The sequence below is a fragment of the Malus domestica genome, chromosome 12, assembly GCF_042453785.1.
Source record: "Malus domestica chromosome 12, GDT2T_hap1".
Classification (NCBI taxonomy): Eukaryota; Viridiplantae; Streptophyta; class Magnoliopsida; order Rosales; family Rosaceae; genus Malus; species Malus domestica.
This window is the reverse complement of record NC_091672.1, coordinates 6,900,727-6,925,365: the sequence shown is the minus strand read 5'-3', so window position 1 is coordinate 6,925,365 and position 24,639 is coordinate 6,900,727. Positions and strand designations below refer to the sequence as shown.

General features: G+C 36.6%; 2 protein-coding genes and 2 long non-coding RNA genes across 5 annotated transcripts; 1 reads left to right on the top strand and 3 right to left on the bottom strand.

The window, feature by feature from the left end:
• Positions 1-8,098: 8,098 nt before the first annotated feature.
• LOC103424502 (outer envelope pore protein 16-3, chloroplastic/mitochondrial-like) lies at positions 8,099-10,669 on the bottom strand. Its single transcript, XM_008362584.4, has 3 exons — positions 10,517-10,669; positions 9,632-10,001; positions 8,099-8,445 (listed from the first exon to the last, which is right to left on the bottom strand). Exons 2-3 carry the CDS (start codon positions 9,969-9,971, stop codon positions 8,297-8,299), a joined length of 489 nt encoding a protein of 162 aa, XP_008360806.1. The 5' UTR covers positions 9,972-10,001; positions 10,517-10,669; the 3' UTR covers positions 8,099-8,296.
• A 1,722-nt stretch (positions 10,670-12,391) lies between these two features.
• LOC108172146 (uncharacterized) lies at positions 12,392-15,707 on the bottom strand. The gene is made up of 4 exons (XR_011574336.1): positions 15,547-15,707; positions 14,985-15,105; positions 14,549-14,714; positions 12,392-14,120 (listed from the first exon to the last, which is right to left on the bottom strand). It is a non-coding gene; the product is annotated as an uncharacterized lncRNA (long non-coding RNA).
• A 713-nt stretch (positions 15,708-16,420) lies between these two features.
• On the bottom strand, positions 16,421-17,144 carry LOC139190244 (uncharacterized). The gene is made up of 2 exons (XR_011574337.1): positions 16,945-17,144; positions 16,421-16,805 (listed from the first exon to the last, which is right to left on the bottom strand). It is a non-coding gene; the product is annotated as an uncharacterized lncRNA (long non-coding RNA).
• A 3,594-nt stretch (positions 17,145-20,738) lies between these two features.
• Positions 20,739-23,793, top strand: LOC139190243 (protein STRUBBELIG-RECEPTOR FAMILY 4-like). 2 transcript variants are annotated; one of them, XM_070810201.1, is made up of 6 exons: positions 20,739-20,878; positions 21,731-21,809; positions 22,813-22,945; positions 23,233-23,304; positions 23,534-23,576; positions 23,765-23,793. In XM_070810201.1, the coding sequence occupies exons 2-5, from the start codon at positions 21,740-21,742 to the stop codon at positions 23,568-23,570; spliced, it is 312 nt and encodes a 103-aa protein (XP_070666302.1). In that variant the 5' UTR covers positions 20,739-20,878; positions 21,731-21,739; the 3' UTR covers positions 23,571-23,576; positions 23,765-23,793. The 2 variants fall into 2 exon arrangements, with proteins under 2 accessions (XP_070666302.1, XP_070666303.1); XM_070810202.1 differs by lacking the exon at positions 23,765-23,793 and having other exon boundaries at positions 23,425-23,569.
• Positions 23,794-24,639: the final 846 nt, after the last annotated feature.

The following is a 24,639-nucleotide window of genomic DNA, read 5'->3' as shown; positions in this document are numbered from 1 at the left end:
AGGATGAGCGTATCTAGGGGTGACTCAGGGGTTATGACCCGTCGACATATCAGTGAGTGGGCTTTTTTTTCAGTATATATTTATATACTTGATATATTTCCCAGAATTGCATTTTAAGGAAAGTATGCTTTGAAATAATATGCCAAATGCTTTTATATTTTGAATATGCATTTCATGGTTGCATATATATATATATATATATATATAAATGTGGTGCTGTGGAGGCACAGGTAAGTTATGTTTGGTTATGTGAATCATCGATGATGTGATATGTGATTGAGTAATGTTAAGCTCATAAAACTGCACCTAGGGTGATTATGAATTAGCCAGAGATATGAAGTACATGTCTGTTTATTTACGTCACCTCCCGCACTATATGCTCATATTGGATCCAACTTAAGTTCACAGTCTTGTCGTACAAACCTTATTTATGGTTTCGACTCGTAGGTGACTAGTGAATTATCACCCGGCTATTATGAGAGAGTAGAATTAAGCATAATTATATTTCACCAAATCTTGTCGTACAGACCCCTTTTCAGTGGTTCCGACTTATGTGCAGTATATTGCCGTATAGGTCATAGTAGTGACTCCGGCTAGATTGAGTTTGAGCTATGAATTCAGTCGTACAAATTACCACAGGAGTTTCGGCTAACATATCATATTTCTATGAAATTATTCTTACCTGGATTGTTTACTTTGTTATATTTTGGCATGACATACATATGAATATGATTATGTGAAGCATGAATTGACTTGATATGATTTCAGATATATATATGTATATGCTTATATCTTGATTCTGGGAAATTATACATGTTTTACAGCGAGGGCTTAGTTATGTTGGTAAATGAAATGGTTTTGTAAAACATTGTTTTTGCCCACTCACGTTTTCTGTTTTGCGCCCCTCCAGGTTTTAAGTAAGCTTGCTGTTGGTGGCTTGAAGACGTCGGCTGTTCTGACTTATTTAATTAATAGTAGGACATTCCTGGTATTGTATAACTAGTACTTGTCCTACTGGACTGCACCTAGACTTTATGCTCTGATTAGGAGTGTTTACTGTTTTAACTAACTCCTATCACTTTCTGTTTAGTAGTGCACTCTAGTAATTTTGTTTTCAATTATTCGTGTAATTCTTATCATCATCGCTTCTGCACTGTGCACATGGCTACATCACTCTCACGTGATGGCTAGCATGCCTTGATCTAGGTCGGGGTATTTCAGTTTGGTATCAGAGCCTAGGTTTAGCAGTCGTGTAGAATTCTTGAATGTTCTAATCCTTGTGATGTCTTATGTCAGAACTATGCCGCCTCGTAGAGAGCCCCGTCAACCAGCTGAATCTAGTTTCCCTGATATTGCTCAATTAGGGGAAGCTATAGTTTCTGCCATTCAGACATCATTCCATACTCCTCAGAGGACACCTCTTGAGACAGTTCATAATTTGAAGTTGACTCACTTCATAGGAAATGAAGGTCATGAGGGGGCAAAAAAATGGCTTAATCATGTGGAGAAGACCTTTCAGGTGATGCAGAGTCATGGGAATCTTTCTCCTGATAGGTGGGTCGAGACGACTACCTAGTTTTTGGGAGAACAGCCTGCATCCTGGTGGAGACATGAGTCTTACCAGATGACCCCAGAAGAGATTGCGGACTGGAGGGTGTTTAAAGAGCGGTTTTGGAAAAGGTTCATTCCTCCTGCGTATATCGATCTTAAGAAACATGAGTTTACTCATCTCATGCAAGGAAAGATATTTGCTAATGAGTATTACAGGATGTTTACTAATCTGTCGAGATATGATCCGGAGGTTGCTGCTAATCAGGTAGAGATGCTTCGCCGTTTCAGTTTGGGTACTAAGAAGAAATGGCATTCCATAGTGACATCGACTCATTATGCCTCTTACCAGGAGTTTTATGAGATTCTACTGAGGATTGAGGCCTCAGAGAACGTGCCTAGTGAAAGTGAAGATGATGAAGGAAAAAATGGGGGCCAGAGACGAGATGACAAAGGAAAAGGGCAAGCATTTCAGGGACCCCGCAAGACTCAGAACTTTAAGAGGAGTGGTGGCAGTTCCAGCTCTTCTAGAGGGGGATTGAGTACTAATATGTAGAGGAGAGGTGGTAGATTCACTGGAGGTCTAAGGTTCCAGAGACAGAGAGATTTTGGTGGTACAGGTGGATCTGGTGCTCCCTTATGCCGCAGGTGTAATAATCGGCATTTTGGGGAGTGAATGAGAGGTAGCAATGAATGTTTTACTTGTGGACATATGGGTCATAGGGCTGCCCAATGCCCTCAGAGTTAGCAAAGACCCTAGCAGCCTTCCTTCTCACCACCTGCACCTACCTAACACGCTTCAGGTTCTGGTGGTTATACTCAGATTGGACGAGGATGTGCCTACCACTACCAGGGCGACACCGCTCCCTACACCTCAGGACAACAACAGTACTCTCAGGATCCTCAGTATCAGAATAGGTATCCTCAGTATCAGGGATGATCTATGTCTTATCAGCCACATTCAGCTGGTGGATCTCAGTGGTACCAAGGGGGATAGCCCCAGTAGGGAGAGATTGCTGCTAGTAGTGTAGGATCTTTGAGGCAGTTAGGTCAGCAGAGGCAGGGACGTGGTATTCACGCCAACAGATGTCGCGGTGGACGACAGCAGAGTCAAGGGCGTATCCATAACATGTCACTGTAAGATGCCTAGAATAATCCAGATTTAATCATAGGTAAATATTCTTGGTCACTTTGCTAGAGTATTGATTGATTGTGGTGCTACACATTCTGTTATTTCTCATACATTTGCTCAAGTGACACAACCCCATCCTACACTTCTAGGATATGATTTAGAGTTTTCTATGCCTAGAGGGGATAGCTGTTTTGTGGATCGTGTATATCCAGGATGTCCAGTGGTAGTAGAGGACGTAATTATGCCAGCTAATCTTATGCCGTTGGATATTATGGATTTTGATGTGATTTTGGGCACTGATTGGTTGCACTATAATCGTGCTAAGATAGATTGTTATGGAAAGACAGTCACATTTCATGGTCCTGGATTACCTGAAGTTACGTTTGTAGGAGAGCCTAGTGGGGTGAGGCATGGTATTATTTCAGCCATGAAAGCAAAGAGATTGTTGTCAAAAGGTTGTCAGGGATATTTGGCTCATGTGGTGTTGAATGATGATGCACCTAGTAGTGTGGAGGATGTTCGTGTGGTCAGTATTTTCCAGATGTATTTCCTGAGGATTTGCCTGGATTACTGCCAGATAGAGAGGTGGAGTTTGTAATTGATCTACTTCCAGGTACGAATCCTATATCTTTGACTCCTTACAGAATGGCTCCTGCTGAATTAAGAGAATTGAAAGTGCAGTTGCAAGAGTTAGTGGATAAAGGTTTTATTTAGCCTAGTACTTCACCTTGGGGAGCTCCAGTTTTATTTGTGAGGAAGAAAGATGGAACTTTGAGGCTGTGCATTGATTACAGGCAATTAAATTGGGTAAATATTAAGAATCGTTATCCATTGCCTTGTATAGATGATTTATTTGATCAACTTAAAGGTGCCTGTGTATTTTCTAAGATTGACTTGAGGTTAGGTTACTACCAGTTGAAGATTAAAAATGAGGATGTCCCTAAAACTGCATTCAAGACTCGATATGGTCATTATGAGTTTCTTGTGATGTCATTCGGGTTAACTAATGCACCAGCAGCTTTTATGGATTTGATGAATCGAGTATTCCAGCCATATTTGGACATGTTTGTTATTGTCTTCATTGACAATATTCTGGTATACTCTAAGTCTAAGGCTGAGCATGCTAGACATCTGAAGTTGGTGTTGAGCAGTTTGAGGGAACACCAACTATATGCTAAGTTTAGCAAATGTGAATTCCGGTTGAATCAAGTGGCATTTTTGGGACATTTCATTTCTGCTCAAGGCATTCAAGTGGATTCTCAGAAAGTGGCAGCTGTGGAGAATTCGAGCGACCTCGAACCGTCACAGAGGTACGAAGTTTTCTTGGCTTAGCAGGCTATTATAGACGGTTCGTTAAGGACTTTTCAGTAATTGCTTTGCCATTGACGAGGTTGACTCGAAATGATGTTAAGTTTGAGTGGGATAATAAATGTGAGCAAAGTTTTCAGCAGTTGAAGTACTATCTCACTCATGCACATGTTCTAACACTTCCAGATGATATGGGTAATTATGAGGTTTATAGTGATGCTTCTCTGAATGGTTTGGGTTGTGTATTGATGCAACATGGTAGGGTAATTGCTTATGCTTCGAGACAGTTGAAACCTCATGAGAAGAATTACCCTACACATGATTTGGAGTTAGCAACTATCATCTTTGCTTTGAAGATTTGGAGACATTATCTTTATGGTGAGAAATGTAAAATCTTTACAGATCATAAGAGTCTTCAGTATTTGTTTACTCAGAGAGATCTTAATCTTCGACATCGGAAGTGGATTAAGTTACTTAGTGACTATGATTGCACGATTGAGTATCACTCTGGTCGTGCAAATGCGGTGGCGGACGCACTTAGTAGAAAGACTCCAGCCAAACTTAGGGCTGGTTTGGTATTGCTGTGCTTTGAAATGGTATAACATGATTGTAGATGTCCCTAGCTTCATTTTGGTATAAATTGCATGAAAAATGGTGAAGAAATGAGCGAGATTAAGGAGTTTGAAAAATTGCCCAGTTTCCGGCGCCGGCGACAGTTGCCGGAGCTGGAGGTAGGAGATGGAAGAATATTCCGTCAAGTTTGACGGAATATTCTCACAGTGTCAGTTAGTTTGGACGGTTTCCGTTGGGTTTTAACGGAATATTCCGAGGAATATTCCTAACGGCAGTTAGGGAATCTGTCAGGATTCCCTGCGCGTGGTAGCGTGTCTTGCCGTGCACCCGCCGGCGCATGGCGGTGCGTGGGAGGTCCAAAACTATTTCTAAAAATATGGGGATGATCCTGAGGTTGTGTAGATCACTGTGGTATATTCATATACCCATTTTGAGCAATGTATGAGAAGTTATTAGCTAGTTTTGTCTATGAGCTTTCAAATAACGTTTTTATAGTTAATTCGCATATAGGTGAGACTTATCCCGAGGACGAGCGTATCCAGGGGCGACTCAGGGGTTACGACCCGTCAACATATCAGTGAGTGGGTTTTTGTTTTCAGTATATATTTATATACTTGATATATTTCCCAGAATTGCATTTTAAGAAAAGTATGCTTTGAAATAATATGCCAAATGCTTTTATATTTTGAATATGCATTTCATGATTGCATATATATATAAATGTGGTGCTGTGGAGGCACATGTAAGTTATGTTTGGTTATGTGAATCATCGATAATGTGATATGTGATTGAGTAATGTTGAGCTCATAAAACTGCACCTAGGGTGATTATGAATTAGCCAGAGATATGAAGTACATGCTTGTTTATTTACATCACCTCCCGCACTATATGCTCATATTGGATCCAACTTAAGTGCATAGTCTTGTTGTACAGACCTTATTTATGGTTCCGACTCATAGGTGACTAGCGAATTATCACCCAGCTATTATGAGAGAATAGAATTGAGCATAATTATATTTCACCAAATCTTGTCGTACAGACCCCTTTTCAGTGGTTCCGACTTATGTGCAGTATATTGCCGTATAGGTCATAATAGTGACTCCGGCTAGATTGAGTTTGAGCTATGAATTCAGCCGTACAGACTACCACAGGAATTCTGGCTAACATATCATATTTCTATGAAATTATTTTTACCTGGATTGTTTACTTTGTTATATTTTGGCATGACATACATATGAATATGATTATGTGAAGCATGAACCGACTTGATATGATTTCAGATATATATATATATATATATATATATATATATATATATATATATATATATATATATATATATATATGCTTATATCTTGATTTTGGGAAATTATACATGTTTTACAGCGAGGGGTTAGTTATGTTGGTAAATGAAATGGTTTTGTAAAACATTTGTTTTGGCCCACTCACGTTTTCTGTTTTGCGCCCCTCCAGATTTTAAGTAAGCTTGTTGTTGGTGGCTCGAGGGCGTCGGCTGTTCTGACTCATTTAATTAATAGTAGGACATTCCTGGTACTGTATAACTAGTACTTGTCATACTGGATTGCACCTAGACTTTATGCTCTGATTATGAGTGTTTACTGTTTTAACTAACTCCTATCACTTTCTGTTTAGTAGTGCACTCTAGTAATTTGGTTTTCAATTATCCATGTAATTCTTATCATTATCGCTTCCGCACTGTACACATGGCTACGTCACTCTGACGTGACGGCCAGCATGCCTTGATCTAGGTCGGGGTGTGTCAAATACTATATAAAAAAAATTAAAACAATAGACATTAGCAAATAAAAATTACAACAATTACTAATACATTCATAGGGATTTGGTTGACTTGGTGGTGGACTTGGTCTGGGTGGATCATTATTTTGATCATTAGATGAATAAAAAACATTCCTTGTGGCATGGGGTCTTATAATTTTTGCTTACTTATAAGTTATAAGGGAAGAATTCTTCCTCCTTGGAGTATATTTGTTGAGGTCCTCCTTCATTCCCTCAAACTCGAACATTTCTTGCTCTAAAAGGTATGCTGCATCTTCCTTTTCCATTTGAGTCTCCATGAGTAAGAGCATTCGGACCATTTCTTCCTTTGTCTCCTCACGCCTTTCAATTAATTTTACAACTCAACAAAGCTTAGCACCAATCGAGTAATGTTGTTTAGACATATAAAACTGATCATACTATTGAAGTACTAGATAATACAAGTGAGCTCCACGTACAATGACAAAGCCAGGGGCGGATCTATTAAGGGACCTGGGTGGTCCCGGGACCACCCAAAAGCTCAGATAATTGGCTGTGAGGACTTCCAAGGACCACAAGTCTAGGCAGTGGTGGAGGGGAAGAGCAGTAGCTGCACAAATATTCTGGCTTTCTGCCAAACCAGAAGAAGAGAAGAAGAAGACTATTTACTTTTTAAACGGCATCCTACTATCCTAGGTCACGATGTCACGTGGAGCTTTAAGTAAAACAGTGAGTATTGATGTATTGTTTGAGAACACCATCCTAGGTCACGCGGGAGGCTGAGAGCCTCACCATTTTTTATTAAAACAAACAAAAAAAAAAACAAAAAGGGTTCGACTTTCAAACAATTCCACTCCACCCAAATTAACTCCCTAGTCCCTAATCCCCGTTCCCTAATATTCCCACCCCACCCAACGGAAGGCCACCATCTCTTCTCCGATCTCTACTTCAGCCTTCACATACCCATACATTTTAAGATTAACTTGATATTTATATTCATTCAATGCATTTAATAAGTGACTTTTCTCAATTGTAAGGGATTAGTGATCTTGCTAAAAAAAGGGTTGCATCAAATTGTTGTTTATATTAAGATTAAGAATAAAAAGTTGTAGTTGATCGTTTAATGTTTCAATGTTATTTTCATCTAATTTTTTTAGCTTTATATTAGGACCATCCGATATTAAAATCCTGGATCTGCCACTGGACAAAGCTAACTTGTATTAAAATGAAATGACATTGCGGTTAATTTTGTACGTTTAAACAACATTCGAGAATGTAATGACATTGCATTCGCACTCTTTTGAGAAGCTAATAGTACATGTTACATGACCTTGCGGTTGTCCTATTTAATGAGTATTAGGTTTTGATCACAGTATGTTGCAAGCGTCTGATTTTTTTTTTTTCTTTCAAAAAGGCAACCACCTGGTGGTTTTGCCACGACAATATACTCTTCCGGAAAGACTTATAGAAGCATTTTTTCAAAGTCAAAGGATATGAACCGATATCTCACATTCTATAATGCATTGCAATTACAAAAGCGACTCTTTTGCACACACAAGTAAACACTTGTTCGGAAAATTAAAAGGGGTTTAGTAAAATGATATGATGTGTTTATTTAAACACGAGCTTGGAACGAAAGGAACGAAATTTGAATGAGGCGTTGAGATATTCACTAAAAGCTAGGAATCATAGTGTAAACATGTTATATTCTCGTTGCGATTTTTACTAACTCGCAAGAACCGGAATAAAAACCAGTCTAAATATTGAAAAACTCGTGTACAAAATGATATATATTTTCGTAACATTTCAACAGCACGAAATAGAAAACTTATTCAAGACATCCATTCAAGGTCAAAAACATAAATTTGGACATCAGAGAAAGCGAACTGAGAGTATGATTGCATCTCTGGAAATACAGCCAATTCAAGAAACAAGTGTTCACCTTTTCATCAGTTAAGTTTATGAATCGGATGTGGATCTTTTCTTGGTGGTGTAAGGATAGTACTCCTTGCCATTATCAATTCTCGTGGTCTGGCCCCCAGCATCAATGAGCGACGAAGTGACTGCCAGGGCTGCTCCAGCAGAAATTGCAGTTGAAATGCTCTTTCCTGACAGCAAATGATTAATGTAATTGAGAACAAGTACCCGCTAGCAAAAATATCAACTAGGAATGGAGAGTCCAAAGTCCCAATTTATTTCCCCCGTGAAATAATAGTACTGAATCACTAATCAATACGTATACAAATCAAAACAATAATGCTTGCAGCGGCCATTGAGTGGAAAAAATAATTGGGAAGCACGCACACAAACGCAGTAAACAAGGATTAGAAAATCAAGTGCAAGTTTGGTCATGTGCATGGAGAACTACGTGTCAATTATGCATTTCTGTATGAGCTGAAAGTATATGAGAAACGCTTATAGTGTGGTTTTCAGACACGGGGATGCTTTGTTCATAGATCCATCTTGGTGGATTGCAAATTCCCAAGTACTTACTCTGCTTCTAATTAGAACATAAAGTGATGTATTCTCTTCAAACTTTAGGGACAGGATCAACAGCCTCTTAAATTCATATACTAATCAACATAAAACTTTGCACATGAGGTCTCAAACTAGCTCTGGCATACGAGAGACGAAGAGAGTATCATTGTTCATTGGAACACCAAGTTCAAAGCTTATTAGCATAGCTAAACTTAGCCATTCAATGCACTTCAATCTATTACCATTTGTGTAATCAAAGGTGCTGTTATCCTAAAGTCAGATTTTATTTATTAAGGATGAAAAATTTAAGGATAAGAAGAAATGTACTAATTGTAGGCCAACTAATTAGGTTCACGTGAAGGTGAAAACTCATTTCAAAAAGGTTTCTTTCCTTGAACAATCCTAAAGCTTGACAATCTAGTTACTCACTCTCTCTCAGAACATTAGTTCAAAAACTATACACAACCAAAACACATATTACCATTACCATTTTTAAATATCTATCCATATTCCATACATCTACCGTACACCAAAACACACATACACAACTGAAACACATATTACCATTACCATTTTTAACTAATGAAATTATTCAACGAAAGAAAACCTCATAAGTCATAAGGTGATACCTACTTTCTTAATGAACACTGACAAGAAATCTATCCCGTAAAAACTAAACCCTTTTTTGGAAACTAAAATCCAATTTGGTTTGTAGAAATACCAAACATTATAAGATCATGTTACTACAGATTACCACTCATGATAGAAGGAATACAAAGTTCAAGTAAGAAATCAAGGATTACAAGAAATCCTCACCTCTGTAACCTAGAATAGTAGACCCAGCAACAAAACCACCGACAGCTCCATTGATAAAGTCTCTCTTCATCCGATAATTTTGCACAAGCTGTTCAACGCCAATGTACACTCCCCCAATTGCAGCAAATGTAACCCCGTAGTTTCCCATCATCCTCAGGGTCCTTATCAGCCCAGGAAGAGCGACATTTCTCTCAACACGAGGCACATCATACCAAGTAGCAACTATGGTCCCAAAGATAGTTCCAGTTACAAATCCATTTGTCGCACCCTTAAGTGTCTTCATCAGAGGAGTATCCTCATCCTCCAAATACCTACGCTCTGCCGGGTCCAAGGAGTCCATGACTGTCTACTAAACTGGTACAAACAAAACCTGCAAGCGACACAGATATCAGCACTCACCCCCCGTTTGCCCTTTTTCTGATAGGCGATCTTTCAGCGTACACAACGGAAGAGAAAGAAGAAACTACATTTCATTTTCCGCTATCGGTATTCAAAATTTAAGCTTTACTGGGTTCAAATCTTACAAATTTATCACTACTGCTATCACATTTTTCATTTCTTAACAAAATTCATCCACATTAGCATACTAAGCATTTGGAGAAAGAAAAAAAAAAATTCAACCCCGTAACATCAAAACTTGCACAAATAAATCCCAAATTTTAGTTCTTTCAAACCCCATCGATACAGATGCAATTAAACTCAAATTCACCAAAAGCCCAAATATCTCGTGAAAATTGTCACCAAAATTAGAGCAAATTCTAACGCCGAAGACGACGATCCAATCATCAATAAAAAAACAAACTAATCAACAAGCCGAAACCCTAAATTTGTAAAAAAAAAAAAGATCGAGGAGGATTTGATTCCTCCTCAGAAAATGTAAATTACCTTCGAGGGGAAAATAAGAAGTGGGCGATTTCTACTCAGTTCTCACTACGAACAGAGGAACAAAGACAACCTCAGAGTAAATACAAATGGAAGGAAATGAAAGTTTAGCCATCTGCACCTTGTCACACCAGATTATCATTACTTGCACTGACCATTTTGCCCCTCCTGGCTCTTGTATTTAATAGTTGGTAAGTACTGGTTTGCTTTTATAAAAAATAGGTATAAAAAAACAAGTTGAGCTAAAAAAGATGTTTGTTAAATACTTAAAAACAGCTTATTTTCACAGTTTTTTGTGAAAAAAAAGCTGAAAACGTGAAGCAGCAAAAATGAGCTTATTCTCACAGCATAGCAGAAGCAGTTTTTTTTCAAAGCACACCAATATCAAACCAGCCCTAAATGTCTCGTTTGAAAGTACTTTTAAAATGTTTGAAAGCATTTTTAGGCAAAATATTTTGGGTTTCAAAAGCATGTGAAATGTTTTTTCAAGATTCACTTACATTTTTGCTAATAATTGGTACCAAAACATTTTCACCAAAAAAACTTTCAGCCATTTTAAAAGTATTTGCAAACAAGATCAAAGGATGTTAACTTATCGGGCCAAGCCGAATATCTAACATAATGATAGATTGAGCTTGTTTAAAATTTATCGAGCAAACTGCTTGTATTATCGTTTGTCAAGAGTATTCACCCTTGGCAGCTTAATTAGCACCATAGATCCATTGTTTTGGATCGTAATTGAAGAAATAGGAGAAGTATCAGAGAGATTTAAGATAGAGGAAGCTTAGTGACGAAGCTTAACAGCGAAGACGAAGAGAAAAAGGAAGGAAATGTGGATTTTGGATCCAGTCTTTAGACAGAGGCGGATGATACCATATTGAAAAGTGTATCTTTCATTGAAAATTTAATAATAAGATTACAAGATAGTTGTTTATATACAACTTATTTACACATGTAATTACCAAGCACTCTTAACAAATAAACTACAAACCTCAACTACCTCAACAAACTAACTCTTAAGTATTATCCGACTGAGTCATTTACACAATTACCATTAATAAGCAAAAGGAGAAAAGGTTCATAATAATTAATGTCATGTTGTTGAAGAAAGTCTTTGGCAATAAGTCAAGCTTTATTTCTGTTCAGACTGCCATTGAGTTTACATTTAACCATAAACCCATTTGCAACTGATGATGTTATTGGAGGGAGAAGGTGGGACAAGGGTCCAAGTATTGATAGCTTGGATAGCTGCTATTTCTTCAATCATGGAAGCTTCCCAATAGGAATACAACTTGGGTGGGTCAATCCGAATTCACCCATGTTCAATTCGATTTCAAATCCGATCGGGCCGGTTAAAATGAAGAAAAAACACCCGTCCAAACCCAACCCAATCTCAACCCTATCATTTACACTACAACAAAAATGGCCACTGTACACAATAAATTATATGTGCCCTTTGAGGCCAAAAAGCACCAACAATTGTGCTCATAGACCAATAGCAACAGTGCAGAAACTAAATTTGTATATGTGCTCTCTATGGGCGTCACCATTGCTGATAGCACACAATATGTTGTTTTGTGCCCAAAGGCTAAGCACAAATACAACCCTTTTTGTGTCTCACAATAAAGGTTATTGAATGTATGGTGTAAGATGGGCACAATTGCTATTTTAACGGCTTAGATTGCTGTATAAATGTTAAAGAAAAGGCCCCACAACTTTAAAATTGTGCCATTCTATTATATTTTAATAAATAAATAAAGCTCCAGTACAATTGTAAAAGTGTGACACAATTGGATATTTTTATTTAAATATAGAAATCATCAGGCGTGCTCACAGGACCTAATTTCCACCAAATTTTAGGAACTTACAAATCATCCATTACATAATAAACATAAATCAACATTAGCACTAAAATAGTGAAGCTAATATATTACATAACCCATGTTCTTGGCTATGACCGATTCATGCAACCTAACAATACAACCCATCCAAATGTTAAACAAAAAATACATGTTATCCTATGCTGGATATACCAGGGATTCTCTATATACAACAAAATATAACATATCCAACCTTGTATCCCAATTCAAACGTTATAATGGTTAAACCAGCAATATATAAACAAAATACACATCTACAAGGGCTGCTTGATGACAACTAACCAATATTCTCACTTTGGCAGTCCTCATGCATCATAGCATTAGAAACTGGAGGTCCACACTGCATATTCTTGTCATTTCCACCTTTAAAAAGCGTTGAAATCTGAACGTGTGAGCTTCCACACCCTTGCTGCTGAGTTGAAGTACTTTGTAAAGCACCCACTCCAAATGAACCAATGTTGATGCCCACATATGCCAACATGGCTTTCAATTGCTCAACCATTTGCACCTTTGCTAACCTCAAACTTTCCTCTTGTTCTGCCCTAAGCCTTTGTATGCTTTATTCTTGCTCTTTTTTCATCTTTTCCGCTTTCTTATTTGCCTCATGCATCATACGAGTCATTTTTTCTTTCGCAGTAGCATTGCCTTGTTTCTGAGCTTCATAAGCTTCCCGAAGATACTTCACTTCCCTAGAAATACCTCGGTGCTCAGTAATAATTCCTGGTACATCTGCCCAACAAACTCCAAGGCCAAAGCCCCACACTTGATTCCGCTTCTCAAGCCACGTCAGCATTTAATAGAAGAATTGACAGACAACTGACGGAAGGTATGACATTGCAACAAATTCAAAGATAAGGTATAACATTGAAACTTTTTAAAGACAAGGTATGAAACTGTTAATGACCCAATAATTGAGGTAGTTTTATGTAATTTTCCCAAAAATAAAAATAAGGAAAATAAGATATTAGATTAAATATCTGATGCTTCGAATGCTCTCCAACTCCAAATGAGAGAATGAATGCATCACTTCTCAGTACACTTGCAGGGGTCACTCACACACTTGTTACAAACAATAGCAGTGCAATTATGAATTCTTCATTTCTCTTGCGAGTGGGATGCGAATGCTAAAGCAACAAAATGAGATTCCAAGAACGTTTCTTTGTGACCTTTACCTCCCCTTACTAGATCAAATAGGCGACCTCCAATTAGGGAGGAAAATGCTAAGGAGATTCTCTAAAAAATGAGACTCTCCATGAACTCTCTGCTACCTTATGTTTTTGGCACCATTCTCGTGTCAACATGATAAAATATTGTGCAAAAAATATAAAGTGGCGGAGAGCCTATAGAGAGTAAACTGGAGATGGTTTTATAGTTAGCACTAGCAACAGTGCCCGCGCGTTGTTGTGGGATTGAAAATTTATTTAATCTTATGCAAATTCATGAGTGAAGAAATGAGCATTACAAATAAAAAGTAGAATGAAAATTTAACTTGACAGAGAGACCTCAATGATCTGCCTCAATTCATCATTCAAGACTTGGTCGAACTGTGATTCACTCACTCTATCCCTAAACAAAGGAAAACCAAACTAAGTTCATCAAGGATTATGCATGATCTTTGTGAAACTATATAATGAATGATATAACATTGTTAAACAAACATAGATTGCAACTGATCTTAAAATTCATTTAAAAGGGAAGTGGTAAATACCGTTCACTTGAGATGCTAACTTAGGAGGGTGTATTCAATTGAGAATTTGAGAGATTTTAATGGATTTATAAATCCATGGATTTTTATGGAGTTTAATTGATTTGTAGAGATTCCATGTAAAATTTTGATTCAATTCCCTCGAAATCTCTTGGGGGGAGGTGAGATTTGTGAATGCTCAAAATACACTACGAAATCTCTCCAATTCCCTCTAATTCCTCAACTTTCTCAAATTCTTTAAAATCAAATTCTAATTGAATACACCTGGAATGTTATAAACTTCTTTAAAATTCTAATTGAATACACCCGGATTTCTAAGGATTTTCATAAACTATCTTAAAATCCTGATTGAATACACATTGAATTTCAGAGAATCACTTAAATTCCTGATTGAATACCCCTAGATTCATTAAAAGAATTAAAATCCCTCAAAATCCTAATTGAATACACCCCCCTTAATGTTTCATCATTCAAATGATATTGATTTTGAACCAAAGTATGTGGAAAAAAGAGTAGAAACCTGATTAGTAATTACCACTTCCAGTGGTACCGCACTGCTAAGTTTTACTCTTCAAATCTCCAATGAATAAGGACCTCTATAATTTCTGCTTGAGCACTAACATAAGAAAATTGGTACATAGACGAAGAGTTAAGACTACCTTCCATAAATCAATTGAGAACTACAATAATGTGACAATCTGCATGTATAACCTATGCATCCATCCTTATAGGTTTGATCAGAATTCAATATTTTCAAAATCATGGATGATTCAATTTTAACCTAAAAACCGTGACCAACTCCAGTCCTTGGCATATCAAATTTCAATAAATAGCCACACATGTGAAATAAACAAAAAGAAACAGATCTCAGAGATTAATAGCTTACCATCACAAAGATCTCCATGAGCAAGGGCAACCTAGATGCAATAAATCACGCAACGCCTCCAAAATATCCATGGAGAGTACAACACCATAAACAACACCCAATGCAATTTGAATCCATAGTGCTATGATATAGAACGAAGAAAAAGTTACTTATTACAAACCCAGATTTTATAAAGTGTCATTACCCCAATCTTGTACTTGACCATATGTCATGGTGCTAGAAGCTAACATTTCTAATCTAAAAGCCTAGAAATCATAAAGCAAAGAACATATCTTTTGTCTTGTAAGCAACCATGCCTATATAATCGAAATTTGCTTACCAAAGCGGTCTTACTAATATTATTCATAGAAAAGAAAAATTAATAAAAAGAAAATAAGATAGACAAAAAACTTTCTTTGATTTGAACTCACCCAAAAACAAAAAAATTCTTCCAATTTAGAAGAGAATAAAATAAACCATACTTTCATACAATATCTTAATTGAATTTGGTTTTGGATTGAATAGATTGGAGGAGAATCAAGAGATACACTATAACAGACAATTTGAGTGTAAAAATCATTACCTTCTGATCTGTCATATATGTGATTTATAGAAAGCTAGACAATTTTCTTCAGTGGCAATACATTTCTTCTCCCACTACCTCTCCAACCTGGCTGCCACCTAACTAATAAAATGCAAAACCACACTTTAAATTTTGAAATTGTTTTTCAAAACGAGGTAATTCTAATCCACTCCACTGCATATAAATACTGCATATGTTGAGTGCAGATATTTTAAACAGTGCAACAGTGCATATGTTGACAAAATGAAACAGAAAATATGCTGCACAACATATTTTGAGTGCAGATAATATAAGGTCGCAAGGAGGAGCAATAACAGCTAGGTTGCCTTCACGCATTGTATACTTATTGACCGTGCATAAGAAATGGAGGTCAATGATCTTAAAACTAAAACTGTCATCCAAAGATTTTCAGCTTCAACAGAATCGTATCCAACTGAATCAACTGCTTCTGAAAAGGGTGAAAAAACCATGAATTTGTGCAATCACTAAAGACTCATTATAATGTATACAGTCCTCTTCAATTACATGTACACATATGTATTATGGTATACTATGTCTTGTTTTATATATAGTTAGTCCTGCAGTTTAACATAATTTCTTGTCATCAAAATTAGCATGAGTAGAACAGTGTTTCCAACAACAAATAAGGGGGAAAAAAACCCCAAAATACTCAACACAAATGCTGCAATTTAAGAGCAACCAAACGATTAATAAAAGCAATATTGTTGAATTTTAGGATACCTTCCAGATTACATCATTGTAAAAATATACAAAACTTTGTTTGGCATTGGGTTGGGGGAGGCTAGAAAAAATTTATCATGGATGCATGATATTATTAAATAATAAAATCACAAAGAACACAAGCAGGGAGCAATAATCGCCAAATTGGTTATGGTTGCTTTCATGAACATAAACCAAATGTTCTGTGTCAAAAGACTTTTCCTTCCAGAATCCAAATCCAACAAAGGATCATGAGGGGATCCGTTAGCAATTTACCACTTTGTTACAGTCCAGGAGAGTACAAAAAAGGAAAAAAAAAAACTAATAAGAGATGAGAGAAAAGGAATATGAATAAAAATGTGCGTAGGAGTTATGCTATCTATCAATGGTAATTCGCCAAATTCAAACAAAACCCCAACAAAACTCCATACAAAACCCCAGGCAAGACCCAGCCTGTTTCTCTCTCTTCTCTCCACTCTCCTTCCTCCATCTTCAGCCTCTTCTCTTCCGCTTCCCTCTGCTCCTTCCCCTCCCTCCCCCTAAACCCAATCAATCAAGAATAATTTAAAACATCATAGAATTAATCCAAATTCTCAACCCCACACAAAATTGAAAGCTCGAAAATTTGGAAATCTCAAAGATTGAATCTGAGAAGCGTAAAATGTGGAAAAAAAATACCTGGATTTTTTGTTGAAGGAGGAAAGGAACCTGAGCAGCTCAGTGACTCTGCTCACAGCGATTTTCAAAACCTGCAGAGTTTCTCTCTTGTGATTTTTTTTAAAGAATCTTGCTGGTTTCTTTGGAGGTTTGGAGGCTTTTTTATGTTCGTATACTATTAAAAACAAAAAACATACGTTAGTAAAAAGCAAATAGCATTGACAATTGAATTGAAAAACAAATTGAAGAAAAAAAAGGGGATTTTAACGAAAATATCTCGGTACTGTTCACTTTAACGAAAAATCACATTTTTACACTAAAAAGTCAATCCTGGTGTTATTCACTTTACTCTTTATTTTGTCCTTATCATTAAAACTCAAAGTTTTCGAGACCTTTTCATTAGTTTTACTAAAAAAAAAAAGGAGAGCCTTCTAAAGCTTTTATTTCTCCTGTCATATGAGATTGATAGTGTATCGGATCTTAGTGTTTTTGCCAGATACAGGATATACTCTTATTCACTAACCTTGACAACCATTAAATGACTCCGCCTGACCATTTTGTTGTCATGGGTCATCTCTATCAGAACCGTTGTAACTTGTATTCATCTTTTTATTTCACCACAATTTTAACACATATTGGTCTGTAATGTGATTTGTTTTTCTTTTCAGTAGACATCTGATTAGAGTTATAGAGTGTTCCTTCCTTTTTTACTTCACATTAGAATATAGGGATTGATCATGACATCTAGCAACTGATAATATATGCATGCTCTAACCTAAGAATAAAATAAGAACATACAATTTTGTGAGCTGCAGAGCCACCATAATGCCCTGGTACAGATTCATTCAAGCCGCACCAGTCGTGCTATCATGATTACACAACAATAATTATTCGAAGATTAGAAAGAAATTATATAAGGTTTATTATTTACTTTAATCATATTTTTTTTCATCTTGCTTGGATTACCAGTGACAACTGCTTTTTTTGTAGAGAAAGGGATTTTTTTGCTTGTGTTGATATTGTTCCGACTTTCAATCAAAGTAAAACTCAAAGACAAACAGAGACATGCTTATTTTCGTTCACGAAACTATCCAGAGGGGTGATAAGAGAAACTTTGCAAGTTAAATCATACATGATTTCTGGTTCACATAACTAAAAATTATTGTAGACAACCAAGAACGTAAAAAGAGATTAGCTTCTTAAACCGGTTGTATTTTTATATTTTCATTTTCATGTACCAACAAGGAAACGATAATATATTTCAAAATTAACAGGTTACAGAGAAATATAAATATTGTTTCTAAAGAATTAATATGATTGCAAGTGTAATAGTTCCAAATATAGTGAGATTGGAGAAATGATGGAAGACGCACCGAGATTTGAGGTCCATAGGTTGAGTTCAAGTTATGGATATTTTGCACATATCTAGAGTTCAAGTTTTTAAACAAGGAATCAATTTATCATCAATTGCAACATTCATTATTTGTAAACAAAGTTATTGATTCACATATAAACAAATGAAAGCAATAAAAAAAAGAAAGGCTTACCACAAGCTGGCTGGTATCACAAAACATTAACATTATTGAGAATAGAGAGGTTAGAAAACACAATCAAACAATTGGTATTTGGCGGTGAAACTTAAAAACCAAAAATGTACCTTAACGTCCTAGAGAGAACATAATTGTAAGCAAAAAGTAGAATATTGAAACTATATTGTGATAGTCACGAAATAAGTTTATTGGTTTGCTAATATTGATTTATTAGGTTCCAAGTTTGTCTCAATTTATCCTTTTCTGTTAAATTGAAAGTGTAAACATTTAGGTACTCACCAAGAAAAAAACAATTAATTGATGCTAAATACAAAACCGGCTGACCTTGAAATATAAACCAGAGAAACTAATTGAAATAATCAAATCCCAAATTCAATTTCAAAGGTAGATACGATCATAAGAGTCATGCAAAGGTGTGGCAGATGACTATAGACCATAATGAAACTACTTTTATAGTTATTTACTTCTTCATGATAGTTACGGTCTAGCTAAGCTTCTACACCTTTTTAGTAGCAATTAACTCTGCTTCCAAGGCATCCACCTGACAAACAACAGTATTCGGCAATTCCAAAGGGAGTCCTTCCGCAAAGTCCTTAAAACAACTCAATCAAAATGAACGTGGAATGAAAGTCAAAAGTAAAATCAAAATGAATGTAGAATCAAAATAAAACATTGGATATAACACTATAGAGTCTAAAAACTGAAAGGGTTAAAATAGTCCAACTTCGAACTGATTACCAAGTATAGGTTGAGCGGCGAAATCTGTGAGTGTAAGATTGTGAATTTAGAACAATAAATTGTATACCAGTATACCACTCAAATAGAAGGAGATCGAAACCTAAAAAATAAAAGAAATAAAACAAGTTGGTAACAAAACTAACACAAAATTGACCCTGCAAAACTGTTAATATATTAAAAACTAAATGTTTCAACAAACTATATACTTCAGCAAAAACCCCAAAATTAGAACACCAGCGTTTCCTGAAAGCAAAAAAATAATGAAATCAGACAGCCACACATAGCATCCGAGCACACAAACAAAACCCCCAAAATTATAAAAAGAAAATTTAAATACAAAATCCATCAGTAAATCGAAAACAACCAACACAAAAAATAAATCAAACACACGGAGAAAGATGAAAAACTCTTCAGGAGACTCTAGGTTATGAAATCGAGAAGAAGTCGAACAAACGCCGAGAAGTGGCCCCGCAAAGAAACGAGACGAAACGGCATTGTTCCTACGTGGACTCCAGCTTTTTGACTTGTTACGACATATTCTTCTCTCCCTCTCTCCTCTCTCTATCTTATTGTCCGCAACCTCCACAGCACTCTCTCTCTCCGTGCCCGTTGCTTCCTCCAAAGTTCATCTAACCCGAGCTCCGACGTCGTTTTCTTCTCTCAAAAATGTAATCTTGATTACGTTTCGGTCAATTTTACTGTTTTTTCTTCACACTTTCCACTCCGTTTGGTTGCCGAGAAAATGCGGGAAAACGAAAGAAAATTTACTTTTACTTCTTTCACGTTTCTCTGACTATTTGCTTTACGATTGATTGCTGCATTTGATGAAGTTCGTTGTTTTGGGGTACATGATCTCCTGTTTGGTTACCGAGAAAGTGGAGGAAAATTTGAGAAAGGATAGAATCTGAACTTGTGAACTCTCTGTTATTCGGGCCGATCAGACTAAAATGGTTAATTTTTTTTAATTTCAGGTAAATAGACTTTTAATGTTAGTTTTCCAAGGATTATACCAAACGGAAAGGTCAGGAAATTTAGATACTGTAGGAAATTTGGCGGGAAAATAAATAGAACCGTCGTTTCTGGAAAACGACTTGACGTTTTAGATACTGTAGAAAAAGTAGGTCTTTGTGCTGTCAGAGTGATGTGGTCACTAGGGGTGGAAATCGCAAAACCGCAACGAACCGTATAAAAAAAAAACCAAAAAGAACTATGTCGACCGAAAAAGTCAACTTTGAGTAAAAAATCGAACTGAACCGGTTCAAACCGGTTTCGATTCCGATTTCAAATAAACAAGAACTGGCCGGAATCGAACCGAACCGTTTTATTAATAATAAATAAATAAAGTATGTATATATATACATATATACACACACATGTCATGGTATAATAGGTTGAAAAATTAGTTTTACCAAGTTGCAAAACAGTGGATCCCATCCCAATTAGGGCTCACCCATCTCACCCTCACCTCACTTACTTCCTCACATCCCCCATTTCACACTTTTAAACTTTCATTCTTTTTCACTCAATCGACCACCTCACTCATGGTCTCTCATCTAAAAACATCAGCGATTCCTCGGGCATACCACAACATCAGCTCTCTATGATGACCATCATCATCCCCCATCCGCGACAGCTCACAACGCTTTGTCCTCCGTCCTCCCTCCTTGGTATTTTCTCTATCTTTTCTCATATTTGAGATTAGGAATATGACTGAGTTCTACTAGTTTTCCATTTTCTCTTGGGCTAAATTAAAATTTACACTTTTTTTTTTGTTGTACTACTGTATTCTTGTGAGGTTAGCTCGTGTTGAGTGATGTGCAGCCTAAATTGTAATAGTATCACTTAAAACTACCATATGTTGGTAATCAATAAGAGCATCCATTATTTTTGCCAAGAATTAAAGGGTAGGGCTGGACATTGGGTGGATTGGGCAGGGTTTACCCTCAACCCGTAGGCGGGGCCGACATGCTCAGAATACCAACAAAGCTGCATAGGAAACTAGGAATCTTAAAAGAAATTTAATGGAGTGGCTATGGAGGATGCAACGGAGAAAACTGAAGTTGGGGATTTTGGAGAAGTAAAGCGGCTTATGATATTTTAGAAATCAAAAAGCTAATGTGTGGGAAAGACCACAAAGTTTTAACTTGCATCCATTAAGAGCATGCCATGTGGCATGTGTTAAAGATAAAAGCTTGTTTTAATACCATGCGGGTGTGTTGGGTTTTCAAGGGTTGGGATTTTATAAACCAACGTTGGTAACACAACGTTAAGGACAATCAAAATCACATGGGTTGTTAAGGACAATGCCCACACCTTATGTGTGAATCTATATTTCTATAATTTAGTATATGTGTGAATGGATTTGTTGTTTGTATTGAAAATTGGATTGAAACTTAGAAGGGGAGGGAAGGGAGAGGGGTGGGTTGGTGTTTGACGCGGATGAGAGAATACAAGGTGTTGATGTATGTGTGCTTACTTTCTTATTTTCTAATGAATTCTTGATTTTTTACATGTTCTAGAAAAAATGAATGGTGGCACATCTAGCATTGGGGCTTCAGAAACTATTCAATCATAACTCATCACCTTTTACTATTGATGGTATGTATGTAACTTTAGTTTTATAGCACCTTCCTTATTAATTTGAATTGTAAGCTTGTTGTTTGATGTATGTTGTTTGCTTGCTCTCTGAAATAAGAAGTTGTTTGATTTTGTTTGCTCTCTGAAATAAGTTATTTGATTTGATTAAATGTTGTTTGATTGTTTACAAAAGCTGCTGTTTAAAAAAGAATCTGCCATTGCCAATGACATTTGGATTTTTGTTTTTGCTTCTTGTTGCTGCCAATATCAAGAGACCAATGCATATTTCCTTTAATGCTATTTGAATATTTCTTTTTTCTTGCTGCTATTGCTACTGCTGCCAATATCAGGAGACTAATGCTACTTGAGTTCATGATTTTTTTGTTTGTTGACTGACCAATGCATATTTCTTTTAATTGTCTCTTTTGGTTGACTTGGTGCCACTGACCAAAGACATTTGCATTAAAAATGATATATGTGGTATACAACTTTATATAATCAGTTTTAAAAGATGTATTTAAATGCATGATGATTTGGGGTTCAAATAATTTAGTATTCGGAACCGTAAACCGGTAAGAACCAAATCAGAATCGGTGTAGACCTAATCATACGGTTCTAGTAATAAATTTAAGCGGAACCACACCAAACTGAACTGTTGATATTTTCTGGTTTCGGTTCCGGTTTCAATTTAGGGGTGGAATCGCATCGTGCCCAACCCTAATGGTCACAAAAAATTCGAAATAATGGTTCAATTAGTTTTTTTTTTTTTTTCTGTCTATAATTTCTGGTTTCGGTTCAGTTTCCTTTTTGGGTGCTAACAAAATCATGAGTAGAGTTATGGTACTTAAGCTAAATTTTCTAGCGAACCAAACAGAAAATTAACAAACCCAAAACAATAGTAAGTCTTGTGGTTCTTTCCATCCGCTCGACTTCGGTGGTCAAGAAAGATTTGTTCTAAAATTAGAATTGAATTAGCTTCAAGATGATTATGTTTTACATTTTAATTGTACTCTGTGCATTGCAGTCACGGCACTTCATGATTTTTACCGGGTCCTTAACAACCCACTGGTGCTAAAGGGGTGGCAATCGGATGGTGGGGATCCTTGTGAAAAGTCATGGGATGGAGTTTCATGTGTTGTTTCCCCTGTGATATACCTGTATGTAATGCAACTCTTCCATTCACTATATTATGTACAAAATGTTTCTTTGATCACCTTAACATTGTTGCAGAAAACTTCATAGTCTGAACCATTGCTTTTTCGATAATTTTAAGGATTCTATGCAGAAATCTGGCATGCAACAATGTGGTGGAAAACATCCCCTACTCCTTGTCTCTCTATCTTCAATATTTGTGAATTCAATATTCCCTGACTGTTGCCTAATCGAGTCTATTACTGGTTTTGGATCATGATTAGCCATAAACTGAAATGCTCCTTTATTTTAGGAATCTAAGCCATAATTTGTTATCCGGACCTACTGGGGATGCATTTACTGGTCTGCGGAATTTAAGACAACTGTATGCTTCTTCTACACCTTTCAGATTTGAAGTAGATACTTTTTCAATGTTTGATTTGAATCTTAAGTTGAGTCTCATTACACAAAACGATAAAAACTTTTGATCTTCTGTCAAGGAAAGTACCACTGCATGAACTGGTTGCTTAATGATCATATGAAAAAGTCTGAAATGCAAGAAACAATGCCCATCTGACTTGCTTATGATTTGCCATATAACAAATTTACTGGAGATCTGCCGAGTTCCATTGCGACCTTAAGGAATCTTAACAGATTGTAAGTTTCTTTTGTTCTCAACTTGACGTGTTATAGTGTTTGGCGTAGTATATAATTTATGGTTGCATGTCATACTGATTTCACATGACTGCCTATTTAATTTACTGGTTTACTTCTCGGTTATTGAGTCATAATCTGAATCTGTTTTTTTTTTTTTTTTTTTTTGGGTTTTTCTTTCTTTCTTTCAGGAATGTCAGCCACATTATGTTATCTGGACCTGTTGGTGATGTACTTGTCTGGCTAGAGAATTTAAGAGAAGTGTATGTTATTTCAACTCAATGGTTCTGATGTTATTTAGTAGTTTTGCATTGCTTTTGATGTTTTTAGTGGTGAGGACAGGGATTTGTCAAAGAATTACTTCACCGAGATAACCAAAACCCTTCCGATGCTAAGTTGTGAGTGGTATTTTGGTTTAGTGTATTGTTTCCATTCCACCTTACATTTTTAAAATAATGTCAACTGTTGTGCACGTTCCCTTCACAAATCATCTTGTACCTTGAGGGTGACCTAAGCCAACAATGCCCTAACCATTTCCGACATATTTTAATGGTTGGGGCTGTTGTAGGCTTAGGGGCATTGCTGTACCTCAGTGCGCAGTCCCCTAACCAACCAGGAGATGACGATTCGAAGAAGCGTGAACCTCCGAAGAAGTATTTGTTTGTGAATCCCAAAATCAAGGATCTCTTACCTGCTCCCTTCTCAGCACCGGGTTTTAAACCAGCCAATTACCTAGCTATTGAAGATGGGAAGGCGAGGGAATCTGTGGATGCTGCAACACTAAGGAAGAAAAAAAAGGAGAAGGGTCCTAAGCTGTACGACTTCCTCACTTGGAACCAAAAAATAAGGACAACGGGGAGCCAGAAAATGAGAACAACAATAACGAGGAAAACCAAGATTGAAGCTACTGAGAATACTGAATTTGGATGTTCGTTTTGTTGGTCTGGAAATACTGAATTTACATAACAAGTTGGTCTGAGCGGTCGTTTCGGCTGCCCGTATTTGTTGTTTTGAATTTGGATGTTCATTTTGTTGTTTCTAGAAAGGGTTCTAAAGACGTTTCGCA

What these genes read in the sequence shown, in the direction of transcription:
- LOC103424502 (XM_008362584.4), bottom strand. Translation starts at nt 9,971, where the DNA reads ATGGACTCCTTGGACCCGGCAGAGCGTAGGTATTTGGAGGATGAGGAT. An exon ending in TACTATTCTAGGTTACAGAG is followed by an intron (nt 8,446 to 9,631) that starts GTGAGGATTTCT and finishes ATTTGCTGTCAG; the next exon opens with GAAAGAGCATTTCAACTGCA.
- LOC139190243 (XM_070810201.1), top strand. Translation starts at nt 21,740, where the DNA reads ATGGTGGCACATCTAGCATTGGGGCTTCAGAAACTATTCAATCATAAC. An exon ending in ATCACCTTTTACTATTGATG is followed by an intron (nt 21,810 to 22,812) that starts GTATGTATGTAA and finishes TGTGCATTGCAG; the next exon opens with TCACGGCACTTCATGATTTT. An exon ending in CTGCGGAATTTAAGACAACT is followed by an intron (nt 23,305 to 23,533) that starts GTATGCTTCTTC and finishes AATTTACTGGAG; the next exon opens with ATCTGCCGAGTTCCATTGCG.